At 32.7% G+C, this 17,221-nt stretch overlaps 3 protein-coding genes and 1 non-coding gene across 6 annotated transcripts; 2 read left to right on the top strand and 2 right to left on the bottom strand.

The window, feature by feature from the left end:
- Positions 1 to 5,796: 5,796 nt before the first annotated feature.
- LOC108855704 (uncharacterized) lies at positions 5,797 to 8,112 on the top strand. 2 transcript variants are annotated; one of them, XM_018629582.2, is made up of 2 exons: positions 5,797 to 6,162; positions 6,601 to 8,112. In XM_018629582.2, exons 1-2 carry the CDS (start codon positions 6,100 to 6,102, stop codon positions 7,705 to 7,707), a joined length of 1,170 nt encoding a protein of 389 aa, XP_018485084.2. In that variant the 5' UTR covers positions 5,797 to 6,099; the 3' UTR covers positions 7,708 to 8,112. The 2 variants fall into 2 exon arrangements, with proteins under 2 accessions (XP_018485084.2, XP_056864631.1); XM_057008651.1 differs by having other exon boundaries at positions 5,800 to 6,162; positions 6,604 to 8,112.
- Positions 8,113 to 8,455: 343 nt separating this feature from the next.
- Positions 8,456 to 10,831, bottom strand: LOC108849171 (CRM-domain containing factor CFM9, mitochondrial). The gene is made up of 4 exons (XM_018622687.2): positions 10,688 to 10,831; positions 10,230 to 10,503; positions 9,719 to 10,120; positions 8,456 to 9,630 (listed from the first exon to the last, which is right to left on the bottom strand). The coding sequence occupies exons 1-4, from the start codon at positions 10,771 to 10,773 to the stop codon at positions 8,752 to 8,754; spliced, it is 1,641 nt and encodes a 546-aa protein (XP_018478189.1). The 5' UTR covers positions 10,774 to 10,831; the 3' UTR covers positions 8,456 to 8,751.
- Positions 10,832 to 10,901: 70 nt separating this feature from the next.
- On the top strand, positions 10,902 to 10,973 carry TRNAD-GUC (transfer RNA aspartic acid (anticodon GUC)). Its single transcript has one exon. It is a non-coding gene; the product is annotated as a tRNA-Asp (tRNA).
- Positions 10,974 to 11,087: 114 nt separating this feature from the next.
- On the bottom strand, positions 11,088 to 15,879 carry LOC108848322 (serine/threonine-protein kinase STY13). Of its 2 annotated transcripts, XM_057007900.1 has the most exons (7): positions 15,785 to 15,879; positions 14,301 to 14,354; positions 12,452 to 12,584; positions 12,168 to 12,363; positions 11,955 to 12,079; positions 11,712 to 11,870; positions 11,088 to 11,567 (listed from the first exon to the last, which is right to left on the bottom strand). In XM_057007900.1, exons 3-7 carry the CDS (start codon positions 12,485 to 12,487, stop codon positions 11,241 to 11,243), a joined length of 843 nt encoding a protein of 280 aa, XP_056863880.1. In that variant the 5' UTR covers positions 12,488 to 12,584; positions 14,301 to 14,354; positions 15,785 to 15,879; the 3' UTR covers positions 11,088 to 11,240. The 2 variants fall into 2 exon arrangements, with proteins under 2 accessions (XP_056863880.1, XP_018477153.1); XM_018621651.2 differs by lacking the exons at positions 14,301 to 14,354; positions 15,785 to 15,879 and adding an exon at positions 12,932 to 13,678.
- Between the last annotated feature and the right edge of the window lie 1,342 nt (positions 15,880 to 17,221).

The raw sequence follows: 17,221 nt of genomic DNA, 5'->3' as shown, positions 1-17,221 counted from the left end.
GTCCTATTGGATCGAAGAAAGCAAAACTTAAAAGAAAACTTTCTGAAGGTAATACTTCATCTATGGATAATGTGGTTTCAGCAAATGAACAAATCCTAGATTTCTTGAAAGAAAGTGCATCATCTAGAGAAAAAAACTTATGAGATGGTTCAGTTACATATGCAAAATCAAGCAAAAAAATTAGCTCTGAAAGAAATGGAGGTTGAAAATAAAATCCTATTGAAAAATCTAAACTCCATTGATGACATTAACACTCGCGAGTTTATCCGAGCTGAACAAGAAAGAATCATACAAAAAAGAACTCAGCAACAACAAACCGAAGAGAATGCTCAAAATTCATATCGAGAATACTTTGGTGATTTTGGAGGTTCAAGACCAAATTTACCTTAATATTAGTAATATATATTCAATGTGTAATTTTTCAGCTTATGGATTTATCTGAATATTAGTATTGTAAGATATATTTTAATGTGTAATATTTCAGTTTATGTAACTTTTATTTGATGTAAATTATTATGATTGTAATATAATTTTTGTATTTGTGTAAAATTTCCCAAAATATAAAGTGTGAAATAATATGTTTATATTTTGTTTTTATTGAATATTAGTATATATTAGTATATAATATTTATTAATATATTATTATTATTTAAAAATAATTTTATAAGATCAAAATCGTAATATTTAAGTGTCAGTATAATTATAATAGTAGAATGCCAAATAAGAAACAATAAGTACACAATCATTAAACATATATAAATAGAAGGACTAAAGTGAAAAGTAAACAGTGTTTTAAAGGCCTGTACAGTGCCCCTTCATATTTGGAGGTGTACTGTTCACCCCTTTAAAAAATGAAGGGATAAATGACTGTTGGAGTGCAAAAGCCTTTAAAAAATGAAGGGATGAAGGGCTGTTGGAGATGCTCTAAGGACGAGTATATTTTTTGTTTTACATTTTTTATAAATTTAATGTTTATATTTATGTTTTTATTTATGTTTTTTTATTATATAATATCAATATACTAAAACAGGAATATTACGTATTGATATATGTGTGGTCAAATTATTTTATGATAATTATTAAAACTTCTTATTAATTATTTAAAAGAAATATTATACAAATAAAAATATAAATATGATTAAAAACATAAATATAAAAATTAAATTTCTAAAATATGTAAAACAAAAAAATATATCAGCTCTTTTAAAGACGAATCCGAATCTAGTCAATACTATTAAGATAGAAACATAACATATTAATATATGTATGGTCAAACTATTTTAATACAATGATTAAAACCTCCTATTAATTATTTAAGAGAAATGTCATACAATGAAAAACACAAATATGACTAAAACATATAAATATAAACATTAAATTTCTAAAAGAATATAAAACTAAACTAGAAACATGTGAAGTGTATGGCTAACCCAATAACGAAAGTTTCGTATAAATGACTAAAAAACGATTCACTGATCCAATTCTACTTTTATACATCATAAAAAAATATAAAAGGACGGGTCCAAATGTAGAAATCTATTTAAAACCCGTTAAACTAAAATCTGTAGAATATCGGATCATGATCATAAATTTTTAATTTTAATTTTAGTTGTTTAGTTTTAGTTTTAATTTTATTTTTTAAAGAAACATAATTTTTATGTTTGTGTGTTTGTATAATCATATTCTGTATGATATGAATTTAATAGAATAGACAAGTTTTGTAAGTATGTACATGTATCATATGGTAACTTGGTCCTTTTGTCAATATTCAGTCCAAATTATTTGTTTTTTTATTTGAACACAAAAACAGAAACATAGGGAAATTATGAACGGTTAACAATATTCGAAGCCCAAATTATCGTTTCATATGCCGAAGGAAGTTACGAACGGTTAACAATACTCTAGATATAATTATATTATATTTTATGCAGTTATTTTTTTAAATTAGATCCATCATTTTATTAATTGGTCATACAAGAGAATTAATAGAATAAATATATTTATTTGTAGAGATTGACGATTGTAGACTGTAGTTATTCTTAAAAATGTATTTCAGCCCGTTGTTCAAAAAAAGATGTATTACAGCCCTTCTTTTTTAATAGATTGTCAACTCAAAAAAATTGTTTCTACTTTCTACATAGAAGAAACTGATCTGTGTTGTGTTTTTATTTACTATTTAGTGTGGACTTAAAAAAAAACAGTTGAATACGTATGTAATATGAAATAGTTAAAATAAACTTTACGGGTGTGTAGTATTCAATCTAGAGATTGAAATAATTTTATTTTAATAAGTTTTAAGATGATATCTTTGGAAGTTATGAACTAGAGAATTAATATGCATGTTTTTGGTTAAACAAATTCAATTAAAATAACGAAATTTGTGTGTTTTAACAAAAAATGTTATCTAAATACTTTGAAATCACTAAGAACTTTAAAATTCTCATCTTAAAATATTTTAATAGTAATAAATTTTAAAATATTTTATGAAATGTCAAGTTAATAACACTATATTTTAAATGAAACTTTAAAATCAATGTTTGAATAATAGTGCTTTTATCATTTTAATACAAATTATTTTAAACTATGAGTTGAATACACATCCTACAAGTTTTCTGATAAAGAAATATATTTACAAGTTGATAATTTCCAATGTTTAACCTATTTTAAAATCAAATGTTAGAGTCTTGAGTGTAACTTTTGAAGAATCTTCTTTAGCTTGTTAAAACACAAGTGCAAGGCCAATTCAGCTTCCACGCAATAGGAAATCTCAAAAGCTTTGATTCTTTTTTTGACGCTAAACGTTGTCAAGAAAACAATGGTAACAAAAGCAATCACAACTAGTGTTGAAACGGGAATAAAAGAATATGCTTTGAAAGTGAAATCTCCAAATAAATCCAATTAATATTAGTGGTATACATCTATGGGGGTGAGGCATGTTCATCGCACGTCTTCCGTCTTCGAGACTCTTTATTATTTATTAATCAGAACCAAAAATATACAATTTCAAAATAATAAAATAGAGAGTTACATCATCCACATACATGTGTGCATGTGTTTGTGTATACATGTAATTGGATTATTAGATGGATTCTATGCTTCATTAGGTCATAAGCGACGACAAGATGGCACATGTCGTTTGCACGTATTCAACTTTAATTAAGAACTGATACCACACAAATATGTGTGAAGTTCAGTTTGGTGGCTTTTCATATTCGTATCCTCGTCTACATAATGACAAGATCCGTTTAGTATAAAGACCCCTCTATCGATATACACATAATTAACCAATTGTTAATTTTATGCAAGATAAGTTATCTGTTTTTTGATAAGTACAATTTTGATTAAATAAATCTGTTTACACATGAGTTCAGACAACAGAATACACATTTCGTTGTAAATATCAAATCCTTGCCATGATCATACCAAGGGCAACTTGTAAGGATCTGATGATCACGGTTAAAGGACGTTTGATGTCCGCTCACCTGACATATTAGTCCACTCTATAGGATGATCGGTGTATTAACTCTGTTAGAGGTTTGGAATTTTTTTTTGAAAATATATCTATTGATTATATTTTTGTTATTGATTATGCAACAATTACCATATTACACTTTTTAGTTTACTTACACGATCAGTGGCGGAGCCAGAACATTTTTTTATCGGAGTCAAAAAAATATAAAACATGTATAAAATATAAAAAATTGCAAATGTAAATTTGCATATTAGAATTATGTATTCTATAAGCTTGCATTCAAAATTACAAAGGTAGAAAAAAATTGTAATTTTTTTTGTTTTATCTCATTTTTAAATATTAAAATCATGTTATAATATATTTTTTCAATACCATGCAATAAATTAAGGTAATCAGTATCATCATCTAGTAAATAAGAAATTTCAAAAAAATCTATTATTTATTTGATAAATTAAAGTAATTGATTTTAAAATTTTATAAATTTTGAAGTTAAAAATATTCAAATTCTATAGTTAAAATAAATCTTAAATTTTTGAAATTTATTTAAAGTTAAAGTTCATAAAGTAAAAAATATAGAAGATCTAAAAGAATACGGAAATTATCTCAAAGTTGAAAAGATAAAAACAGATCTTTAAAGTTGTATTCTGAACTTTATGTTTTCTAAAACAAAAATAAAATAATAAATTTTAAAACAAAAATAAAATAATAAATTTTTAATTAACTGAGAAAAGTTAATGATTATTGTTATATTTAAATTGGGCTTAAACTTATTATAAACTCAAATTTAATTAATGGGAATTGGTTTCCATGAACCCATTTAATCATTTAGTTAGGTAATTAAACTTTACCATTTTGTTTTTAGTGTTTTTGAATTTTTGTGGGGTCAGAAATAATATTTTCATGGGGTCAATATATTATTTATCTAAAAAAATACATATATTTTTCAAAATAAGGTGGGGTCAACTGACCCCCTTACCACCTTCTTACCTTCGCCCCTGTACACGATAGAATCAATGTTCGACAAGTCACTCATTTTTTTCCATTAGTCTAATTTAAACACGTTTAGTTTTAGACTTTTTGGGAATGTATGATAACTAAAACATATGAAATTGGTAAAACAGGTAGCGAAATCATTTTTATTATTTTAAAAACATTACTCTCTCTTTTTCGTAAAGATACGTATTTTAGAAAAATATTTTATTTTAAAAAGATACATTTTTGTATTTTCAATACACTTCCAAGAAGATTAATTGCATCTACTAAATTACTCCCTCCGTTTCGATTTAATTGTCGTTGTATGGAAGATTTTTCGTTGAAAATAATTGTCATTTTAGAGTTTCAATGCAAAATTTATTAAAAAGATTCTTCATTTTATTTTTCTATTGGTTGAAATGTGGTTAGATGTATAGGTAATTGTGTTTTTATTTTGGAAATATACAAAATCGTATGTTTTATTAATTTGTGTGCATAAACCTAGAACGACAATTAAAATGAAACGGAGAAAGTATTACTCTTTCTATTTCATAATAGGTGTCGTTATAACTTTTTTTTACACAAAAATATTATTTATGATTCCAATACAAATTATAATTACTTTCAGCTAAAAATTAATTGTAAATTGTGTTGATTCTATATATAATTTTAATTATCTCAAATACAATTGGTTTTTAGATATGTGTAATTAATAACAATTTACATATATTTCTCTCACTTTTTAATATGTGTGAAAATCTTTAAAGTGACACTTATTTAGAAACGAAGAAAATTTGGTTTAAAATCACAGAAAATATAAAATCACAAAAAATTATACATTTAATACTTAGATTTAATACATTTTATTAATCTGTGCGGAAAAAGTTAATATGTAATATTTTGAAAAGGAGGGAATATATATCAAAAACTCAGACATTATAAAAATCACGTTTTGACAATACAAGTGAATCCATCTAAAAGACCAAAGCGGTGACTTGTCTGAAAAGAACACAGAGATTTGTGTCGTGCGTTATGTGGTTAAATAAACCGTAAAAATTGCAAAAGAGAAACTGCTTGTTCCGTCACTAATATTGCGGTGGCAATTGCCGTTATATTCAGTTACATCAGCAGAAGCACAAAAGAAAACGTCGAGTCACGTTTTGGAACCACCACGCGTCAAACTAACTTCAAACCGTAGGATTCTTTCTTAATCCAGCGGTTTTTAACGCGTTACTTTTTTTTTTGTTCACTACGCGAGTACGCGTTACTTTAAATATCTGTAAACGCTGAAACGGACTGTTTCTTCCTTCAAATCCTTTTTTTTTTTCTAAAAGAAACTATAACTATTTAAATAATAGTATTTATTTTCATGTGGAGAGAAATTTAAAGGAAAATCAAAGTGACATTAATTTGCGCCTCTTGTCTCTTTGGATTACAGAGATTCCAACTCCTTAAAAGGCTCTCCTATTTTCTATTTTCTTTTTTAGATTGGAAAATAAAAGTAGGTTTTCCTTTTCCTGTCGATTTATTTTCCTCCTCCTTTTCTTCTTTTGTGTGTATTTAATTTGGGGGATTAAATCGATTTCGCGGCGTGAAGAACATTTAGACGAATCCCCTCTCTCTCCCTATCTGTTGTTCTCTCCGCAGTCAAAATCATGTCCGATGGTTATTACAATTCGAAGAAGACCGATGATATCTGCGACGATGTTTGTGGACAGGTTTGTTTTTCTATTTTTCCTTACACACTCGAAAATTACTCCCTTTTTCCTTAAAATGTTTTATCTATCGACTTCTGTAGAATTCGTTTCCGACATCTTTCTTCTGGTCTTGTAATTATGTCGGAAGAATTTAATCGCGAAAGAGAGCCCCTTTTATTCTGGGCTTTAAATTCATTTATTTTTAATTTTTCAAGTTTTCTCGGAAAGGTTGAAACTTGATTCTTTGATTATGTAATGAAATCTCTTCATATATATATATATATATATGAAAATTATTTTTAAATTCCCAGATTGTTTCTGTTGCTTGAAAAGATATTTGATTTATGATATTCAAAAAAAAAAAAAATTGATCTTTCTTGAGTTTCATTGTTCTGCTATTGTTGTATTATGTTTGGTTTCACGGTATGAACCGTTTCATTTTGTGTTTTTGTAACGCAGCAGGGATCAAAAGCAGGAGCAACAATCTCACGCCTCAAATGCGTCCTCCGAGGCTTCGACGTCAGAACACTCCTCTGCCTCTTCATCCTCATCCCCTTCGCCATCTTCGCCATCTACCTCCACGGCCAGAAGCTCACCTACTTCTTCAGACCCCTCTGGGAATCCCCACCAAAACCTTTCCACACCATCCCCCACTACCACACCGAGAACGCCACCATCTCCTCTCTCTGCCGCCTCCACGGCTGGCGAGTCAGAGACTCCCCGCGCCGCGTCTACGACGCCGTCCTCTTCAGCAACGAGAAAGACCTCTTGACCGTCCGCTGGAAAGAGCTCTACCCTTACGTGACTCAGTTCGTCCTCCTCGAGTCCAACTCCACCTTCACCGGTTTGCCTAAACCGTTCGTGTTCAAAAACAACAAGGACGAGTTCTCCTTCGTGGAGCCGAGGCTGACGTACGGGAACATAGGAGGACGGTTTAGAAAAGGAGAGAATCCATTCGTCGAAGAGGCCTTTCAGCGTATGGCCTTGGACCAGCTTCTTAGAATCGCCGGCATTGAGGAGGACGATCTTTTGATCATGTCTGATGTCGATGAGATCCCAAGCGCTCACACCATCAACCTCCTGAGATGGTGTGATGACATCCCTCCTGTCCTCCACCTGCAGCTCAAGAACTACCTCTACTCTTTCGAGTACTACGTCGACAGCAAGAGCTGGAGAGCTTCCGTGCACCGTTACAGTCCCGGGAAGACTCGGTACGCGCATTTTCGACAGGGGGATGTGTTGCTGTCTGACTCGGGGTGGCACTGCAGCTTCTGTTTCCGTTACGTTAGCGATTTCGTGTTCAAGATGAAGGCTTACAGTCACTCCGACCGGGTCAGGTTCTCTCATTACCTGAATCCTGTTAGGATTCAGGATGTTATATGCAAAGGGACGGACTTGTTTGATATGTTGCCTGAGGAGTACACTTTCAGGGAGATGATTGGGAAAATGGGACCTGTGCCTCGCTCTTATTCGGCTGTTCATCTGCCTTCTTACCTGCTGGATAACGCTGAGAAGTACAAGTACTTGTTACCTGGTAACTGCGTAAGAGAAAGACAGACAGGGTGAAAAGTGTTCTTCTTGTCTTAGTCTTAGTCAAAGCTTCGGAGGGCATTTATTGATCACTCTTAAGGCGTACAGTCTTTTGACCCAAAGAAGAGAAGTTAAAGAAAGAAAAAACGTCATGATTGCATATAACACAAATGCTGGATTCAGTTGGTTGAGTTCTGAAGATTTTTTTCATCAGTTTCTTTTGATACTACAAGAGGGTTTGTGTGAAAAAAAAGAGAGAGCTTACTTTGAGTTAGAGCTGCACAACACTTCCCAGGTTTTTTCAACAATTGGGGGAAAAAATGTTGGCTGATTTAGTAGTATAGATGTTTTCAGGATCCATTTGTTTATATATTATCATTCTCTTCGGTTCATTGTTCTGGTTATATCAGTAATTATTCATTCTTATTCATTTTCCATCTATCTCTATCTATCAAGGTCTTGTTTGCTTCCATGTCTTGTCTGCAAAAAGTTCTGTTCTTTTCCAGTTTAATCTGTGTGTATTGTGTCGTCAGATTCTGGATTGTTCTGGCCTTATCTTTCTTTAAGGGTAAAGCAATACAGAGAAGATGCTGTTTGATTACTTGAATGCCAACTTAGAAATGAATCAAATAAGCAGAAAGGAAGCCTTTGCTTTCAAGTTTAAAACTAAAAAAAAAATGTTTTTATCTTAAGAAAGAATCTTGTAGTCATCCACCACCATGTGTCTGTTATTTATGAAACTGCTTTGAACAGATTCCCTTTTGACTTTGAAGAGGAGGTTACCTTGTGGAATACGTATAGTGTGATAAAGCCAATCTCAAATGTCTACTTTTACAACCTCGTAACGCAATCAAAAGAAGAAAAAAACAAACATAAGAAAGTCCAAGAGCTTTGGCTGTAAGTACAGATCATCATAACTTGCAAACTGCAAAAGCAGAACCTGAAATTATTCAAGAGCAGTGACCACAGCTTTGTCATCCACTGAATTATCACAAAACAAAGCTAACAATATAACCTATCAGCTCTCAATATTCAGACCAGAGTTTAACATCACAAACCAAGGACTTGTGTTCTTCATTTTTAATCACTATCCCAGTCCTCATCCCTTTGTTTTCCACTCTTGGTCTTCGAACTGTTGATACCATCTCTTGAACTATTGTTGTTACTGAATCTTGGCTGTTTAGATGCGGATACTGTCCTGTTTTCATCTTCGTCCTCCTCGTCGCTGCTCGAAATATAATTAGCAGGTGGTGCATCTTCTTCTTCTTCTCCTGAATCCCACATTGTGTTATCAAGATCACTCAGCACATCTTCATCACTCTTCACACGTGGTCGAGGATCATGGCTTCTTCTTCTCACAAAATCCTGTCCCTGCCTTCTTGTATTTGATCTTGGCCTATCAAATCTCTTTGGGATTTCATCATCATCATCCTCAGAATCCAACTGATCACTGTCATCATCATCACTATCGTTGGATCTCCTCTGGCTACGTGTATCCCTCTCATTTCTTCTAAAGCCATGACTCGAGTCTCCATAGCTACTACGCATTTCAGGCCCTCTGCTTCTTCCTGCAAACTCCTCTCGGTTCCAATACCTTATTCTACCGCTTTCCTCTTGCTCCGCAGCTTCCTCTTCCTCCCACTCCTTGTCTGCTGCCTCTTCTATCTCAGCTATGAATCTGTCTAGCTCCTCCTGGTCACTATCTTCATCACCCGGTTCTGTTTCTCCTGTATTCACCACACCAGTCCCTCGCTCTGATCGTTTATCTCCGTGAAAGACATACGGACTTCCTTCTTTCTTATCTATAGCATTGAAGAACGTTGACGCCACCCTCTGGATGCTAGCCATTGCAACCGGATCTTCCGGGTTAACACCCATCCTCCTTAGCTGCTGTTCTGTTTTCTTGATGTTCAGCTTCTGAGATTCAAGTGCTTGCTCAAATCTCGCTTTAAACAAAGCCTGCAAAATCATAGATACTTGTTCATACCATACCACTACAAAATAACTAATAGAGAAGGCCACAATACAATGATTCATACAGCTTTACCTTTCGTTTAGTGAGGGTGTTGACAGGGATCAAGTTCTTGGGCTGCCTGTAGTTTCTACCACGGAACATAATAATAGTCTTCACGTTATGTATATTAATGACAACCCCGCCGCTAAGCCTAGCTATCATGGTGGCCATCTCTTTGATCTTTTCCTTTGGAAAGTTATCGCAGCAAACCTGCACCGTCTCATGAAACTTCCAGTGCATATGCATGTTCTGAACCACTCCTCCAAAGACTCCACGAACACCAACAGGGACGTAGTTCTTGTTCTTGAAACCGATTTTCTTGAACGCTTGAGTCTGTTCCGGTGTGAAAAGCTCAGGATCATGAACCGGTGATGGCAGCTCGGGGAGATCGTACTTCTTGAGCTTTTGCAATAGAAGTGCAACTTTCTTCTTCGCCTACAAGAACCACACTACTACTAAGTTCTAACTCAACCTACTCTCATAGTAAGCAAAATCAAACATAAAGTTTCAAACTTTGAACAAAAATAAAGATGTATATATATACCCTTTTGAGGTTGTAGATGAGTCTTTCTTCATCAGTCATGAGCTTCTTCTTCAACTTCTTAGCTCTCCTGATCTCTCTCAACGTCTTACCAGACTCTTTCCTCATCCTACTCTCCACTTTACTCCTCATGCTCCTCCCTCTCTGCGTAGACATAGCTCGAGACCATCCCTTGAAGACTTGACGCATCAATGAACATGAATCGACTTCGTTATAGCTACCAGGCTGAAGCATCATCACATTGCTTGTAACCGGACTCGATGTCAAAACAAGATTCCTTCAAAAAAAACCAAATCCAAAAAAATCAATAAACAAAACGATTTCTCCGTAAATGGGTTTATAGATTACGTAAAAATGATAGCGAAAGGTCAATCATTTGGGGATGAAAGCTAAAAACTTTGGTGGCAATCAATCACACGAATCTGTAAAGAGGATTAGGGTTTTAGGAGTCTGAGATTTACCTGGAGGAATCGGATTGAAGGAGAGACGAGAGAGACCATTTACAAGTCCTCGAGCACTGTCTCGACAGACTCCTCGTCGTCAACATTTTGGCCCTTAGTCAGTGAAGCTAGTTTCAGAAGGAGACCGACCTCGAGGGTTTTAGAAGAGGAACACGAACCTAAACCTTTACTTTTTATAATACGTTTACTTATAGTTTCGAATCCTAATAACAAGGTCGTTGTAGTATAGTGGTAAGTATTCCCGCCTGTCACGCGGGTGACCCGGGTTCGATCCCCGGCAACGGCGTAGCTTTTTTATTTTGACACTTTCTTGACTTTTTAGTGACTCCTTACGAACACATACACTAACAAGCAAAACAGGTTCAGAGTTCAATATTTTCACTTCGAGTGGGACAAGAAGTCACGAACGATAAGTTTTATTTTTCTCGTTACTGTGATCTAAAAGTTCATTGCTATTCATCATTCCATATAACAAATACAACTTCCTCTCGTTTCCTTTACACAATTACAACCCGATTTATCTTTTTATAGTACTATCCATCATCATCGTCATCTATGAGCAGCAGAAGAAGAAGCTCCCTTTCGTTTCCTTCTCTGACGTATCAGCAGCGTGAACGTTCTGTCCTGAACCATCTTTGTCTCTAACATTCATCAGCGAACAAGTACCAGGAGAATCCGGTGAGAAAACCACGTTCTCCGACGAGAAAACACGTCTCACGGGAGGAGGAACGATCTGCGGAGGAGAGACAGTGGAGAGGTAACGGAGGAGCATTTGTATTATCTCAGTGAAGTTTGGCCGCTCGTTAGGATCTTCTTTCCAGCATGATGTCACTATCAACCCTAGTTCCCCTGGTAGATCCTCCGCACTAGGCCTCAGGTTCTATAGCAAAGACACAAAAAGTTAGTTTCAGGTTCTTGAATCAAGTTCTTATCCTTGTTAAACCGAACCAAACCGAACCAAACAGATGGTTGGTTATATGATCGGTTTAAATTGATTGAAAGCTAAAGCTGTTTTATTTTATACCTTGAAGGCAGCAGCATAGGCTGCTTGTAGATTGGACATGCCTTCGAAGGGTAACTTGTTGAGAATGAGTTCCCACAAGACGATGGCGAAGCTGTAAGCATCTACTTTATGGTTATAATGTTTCTTCTCTCCATGTCTTAACGTAACCGTACTGTAAAGCTGTTTCCATACATTCAATTCAATGGAGGTTTCTAATTATTAAGACACAAAACACAAACAGTAGTAAGATAGTTAGTTAGTAACCTCAGGGGCCATCCAACGGTATGTGCCAGTCTCTGCGGTCATCATTTCTGTTAATGATTCTTCTCTAGCTAAACCGAAATCAGCGAGCTTTACCGTCTTATGATCCTCGGATAAGATCAAATTCTCTGCAAACCAAACGCAATTAGATTTATTAGTTTTTGTTTCCATATATATATATATATATATGATTCTACAAAGATGCGGTTTGATTACCTGGTTTGAGATCGCGGTGAATGATTCCATGAGAATGCAAACATTCCATCGCGCGAGCAATGTCAAGCGCAAACGCTACAGCCAAACGTATATCCAAACGTTTAGGCCGCAAGCTGACTAGATATTTACGCAACGTACCGCCTAGTAGAAGCTCGGTGACTATAACCATCATTGGTTCTTTGCACGCTCCAATGAACTATATAATATATAATATAAAATCGATGATGATGATGATACTCGTTTTAGAGACAAAGGAAGAGAGGAATAAGAGAAAAGGGCGAGACCTTGACCAAGTTTTTGTGCTGGACTTTAGACAACATAGCGATCTCTCTTGCAAACCGGCTGTCTCTTTTGGCAATCTCTTCAGGGGACTCTCCTCTTTTTATTATCTTAATCGCCACTGTTTGGTTCCTATACCTAAACACAAAACAAGATACAGTTTTCAATCAAATATAACCTTTAAACATATGAAATAGAGATGCACTAGTAGAAAAATTAAACCAATAAATAACTGATTGAACCATAAACTGTAAATCAGAAACAGATATTTGATCCTCTTTAACTAAACTCAATAAACTCAGACGAGATATGCAAAGGATAAGCCAGAACAGTTAATGAGTTCTAAAGCCGAAACAGAGTTCTGAGAAAAGTTATCTGTTGTAAGCAATGATTAGGGATTAAAAAAAAGAGACAATCTTTGTACTTTTTTAGGTTTACACTTTTAACTGTGTGGATCATAAAGTTTTAGAAGTCAAAGGGCGTACTTTCCCTCATAAACTTTGGCATGAGCACCTTCGCCGATCTTGGGACCAACAAAGAGATGACGAGGATCAACGAGCCATTTAGGATCCAATTCAAAACCTTCGTTTGAGTAAAACCCACTTGCAGATCCCATTCTTCTTTCTCCAGACACAAGAACCACTGATTTATATGTTTCTGACACAAAAACCCTAACTAGATAGAGGAGAGAGTTACCAAAGTTGTTTTTGATTGACTAAACATGACAGGGTTGAGTAAAAAAACTGGAATTGGAATATGATAACTGTACAATCGGATCAGAAAGAAAGAGGAAAGATGCTTTTTTTAGATTCTCAATTAAGTAGAGGATGATGACACAGAAGAATAAAGAACAAACCTCACAAGAACACAAACTATAAATCGTTTTGGTCTCTGTAATAAATGGAAAAAAAGAAAAAGAAATTAAATCTGCACGGAGAAGATGGGAATTTAGGAGAGCGACAGAGAGATGGAGATGGAGAAGAAGTATGGAGGAACTGAAGTTGACACTTTGAACTGAAGGAAGGAGAGAAGAAAAGAAATAAAAGACACAACTAGATGGAGATTTGGTCAGAGTTTGATGATTCGTGTTCGTTTGGTTAAAGATTTTTTAGAGGAAATTTTAGAAAAAAGTTTCTTTTTTTTATTAATGGGTTTTCAGAATATAATTAAGAAGAAAAAAAAGATTAAAGAAATCGAAAGTGGTTTGCTTTTTCCGCGTAGGCGTCAGTGAGGAGGTGACGAGAAATCTCCTCTCTCTCCCCGAGAAAACACTTGCAGACGCGGATGCACCACCAGCCACCAGTCCTTTTCAACCTCTTTTTTTTCCGTATGTTCCTTTTTTTTAATAAGTTTTTGTATGGAAAGAGCATACAATACATGATAACTAAAAGAACATAATATTTGATTCTTTTTTTTTTGATAAATCCTACGATTTAGGTCCCAGAAAAAATCGAATTTAAAATTAATGTAGATATACACCAAACCCCAAAAGATTGTCATTAAATTGATACCAACTGGTTATACATTTGATTCATACTAATATGTATAAATTGTAATGTATTCAGTTTTGCATCGAGTTGTATTCAATTCGTTGAATTTTTGTTGGATACTGGTTAAGTTACTCATGAATAGTTTTACCACTAGAAAACAAGGGAAAACAAAGACAAGTATGTCTTTTTATGGTCGATTGTCACAGCTTTCGGTAAATCCCATCACAATAATCTATTCTATTAATTCTCCAGCATGACCAGTTGATATCATGTTGAATCCAACAATTATTTTTAACCATAACTACCTTTTGATATGATAACTGCATCAATATAACGAAAATACATACCATTCAAATATAACTACCTTTTGTAAGCGAACTTTATAACCGTCAAATTCGCCTAATAACCACCACGTGATCTGTGTTCAAAAAACAAAAAAAAACCACCACATAATCACCCCCATAACTGCATCAATATATTTTGTCTTTAATCAAGTTAGCAGTATACAAAAATTAAATATAGATGTGAATGTTTATAATACAACTACAAAATAAGTTGCTTTTTTCATTAGATTTCCTTATAATCTGGAACATATAAAATATATTTTCTGGATCTAACAACCATTTAAATTGCCTACTAATTGCAAGGAACTTTTTCTAAGTTAAATAAATATACGAGTAATAAGAACAATTAAATTTTCTAATAATATATAACGTTAGTTTAGAAGATATATTTTATGAAAAACCTTATATTGTTTTATCTATTTAATATATCTATTTAATTACTATTTTGTTACCAATCAAAATTGTAACAATACTTTGTTATTTTTTTCTTAAAAATTACTATTTGAAAATAAAGTAACATATTTATATTATTAAAATATGAACATGTCATGTTGATATTAGTTAAGTCCAATTAAAAAAAGTTGACTTTAACTGCATCTATAACTATATCAAAACGCTGACCATATTATAATTTTTTTCTACCAAAATCAGTTATCACGTTTTTTTAAAGAGGTATTTATGATTAATACCATTAAAATAGGATCATTTCCTCTTGATAATAATTGGGTCCAATTTAAAAAAACTATATATAACTGCTTATCTGCATATTAATATAACTGATAAAAGAGTTTGAGTAATATTATAAAGTAAATGGTTAAGAATGATAACTGCTAAACATAAATTCGCGGGGAAGCTATAACTACACTCGCCCTTATTTAAATCATTTATAATTTTTTATTATAAATATATTTTTTATAAAAATTAAATTAAATAATGATTTAAAAATATATATAACCCCCGGATAACCTTAAAATTAAGCGGAACGGATGCGGGTACAAAATTATTTGTTTGCGAGTTGTGCGGGTCATATTTTATAACCAAAACAAAATTAAAAACCCGCGGTTTGGCGGGTTGGCGGGTCAGCGGACGAGTTCAATCCGCAATCCAGCCTTAATCGTGCGATACCGAATCAATTTTTAAATTGCTATTTTTTAATAAAATTTATTTTGATTAAAATTTATACAAAAATATGATTACCAAAAAAAATATAATCAAAAAAAAAAATATCAAAAATTAAATTAAAACAAAAAATATACTCGCCCTTTTAAGGCTAGTTTATATTAAAAAGCTAGTTGACAACTTTGGCTTTCATATGCATCCTGATAAGAATTTTAATTTTGGGAAGGAGGACGTTATCATAAAAGGACAATGTGGGCATATGATAGAATAGCTTACAAGATGATGAATGATTGAGAGAATCCTCCCAAAAGCTTTTCAACGCCTAAATAATAGTAGAAAATATACAATGTAACTAGTTAGAGGATTAGAGATTGGGAGTGATTACCTGACCAGGTTATGCTGGTGAGGGAAGGAGAAGTCTCAGTTGATATCAAACGTAATTATTGGATCTTTGACCATAGTTGTCTCTTAATCTTCATTCTCCATATGCCAAATAGAAAAAGGTATTTAATAACAGTTTTATATATATGGACTTTGCATAGTTGCACAAAAGACTGAACTGGCTGCAAATTGTGCTTCCGAACGAACACCTTATACAATAAATCACATATGTCACGAAAAGATGTATGGCATTGACATAATGACACTCTATACAGTAGCATATCTCTTTCTTAACTTGGCGTACGTATTAAGTCAGTAGTACTATGTCGAGATCATGTTACTTTTAATTTTTGCCTAGCCGATTTCATATTACTAACTTCAAAAAATAGATTACAGTGCAAGTTTGTTCCGAATAAGTTGATCACTGAACCAAAGATTGTAGTGGTAAGTGGGTTGTTGGAACTAACTTTGGTTGGAATTACATGAATTCTAGAGCCCTGCCTTGGGGTCCTTTTCTTTGTTTTTTGACCAAAACTGAAAAGTGTCAGTAGAAAATCTCGTCGGTGAGGTAACAGCCCAAATCAAGGAGATAGGTGGGATCCATTTACTTACGCCACGACCGTGTCCTTCTGTACTTTCCAGTGCCTCTTTTTCTTTTCTTGATCAGTTGTTTTATTTATAGCATTTGTTTTTTGTCGTCATGATAAATAATTGATGACTACGTGATTCTCCCGTGCTCATGTACGGATATAAATATATATAAAGTAAATATATTTTAATAATTTATTAATAGTTTAGTTTTATTATTTTATAATTTATATAAATAATATTATATTATTTTAGTTAGACATGTGGTTTTGGATGTGTAATATCTGATTGGTCTAATTTTTATTTGGGTATATTAGACAACATCAAATTCTTTGAAATCAATTATAATATATCTTTTATTTTAAATATATTAAAATTTTGAATAATTTGTGATTTTCATTTAAATTGGTTGTTTTTTTAGATTTTTAAATAAACTTTAGTAATATTATAAATAGCATTATATATTTTTTTTTTGAAAATCAAATAGAAAACTAAACTTCGCTGTTGATCGATTCAGAATACATAAATAAATATCACGATAATATTTTAAAATCTCATGCATATATGTTTTACAAAAGAAATAATCTCTAACAATTAGTTAAAATTTTAGTTTTATTTATTAGTATGGTTTGAAGCAACCCGTAATTTATATGTATAAAAATAAATAAACATTACTATAAAATAATTTGTTTCTTTATTTAACCAGATCAAATTAGTTTTGTTTTTCGCATTAATTCAGTTTTTCATCTTAAATGTGTAAATATATTTTCATAATATTTATATAATTTGATATATGTTGATTTTCTAAAAATATTTTAAAAAATAAAACAATGATAAGTAGAAAAGTATAAAG

Source organism: Raphanus sativus, chromosome 4 (genome assembly GCF_000801105.2).
Source record: "Raphanus sativus cultivar WK10039 chromosome 4, ASM80110v3, whole genome shotgun sequence".
Lineage (NCBI taxonomy): Eukaryota > Viridiplantae > Streptophyta > Magnoliopsida > Brassicales > Brassicaceae > Raphanus > Raphanus sativus.
The sequence above is the reverse complement of the archived record's forward strand: the minus strand, read 5'-3'. Positions and strand labels throughout refer to the sequence as shown.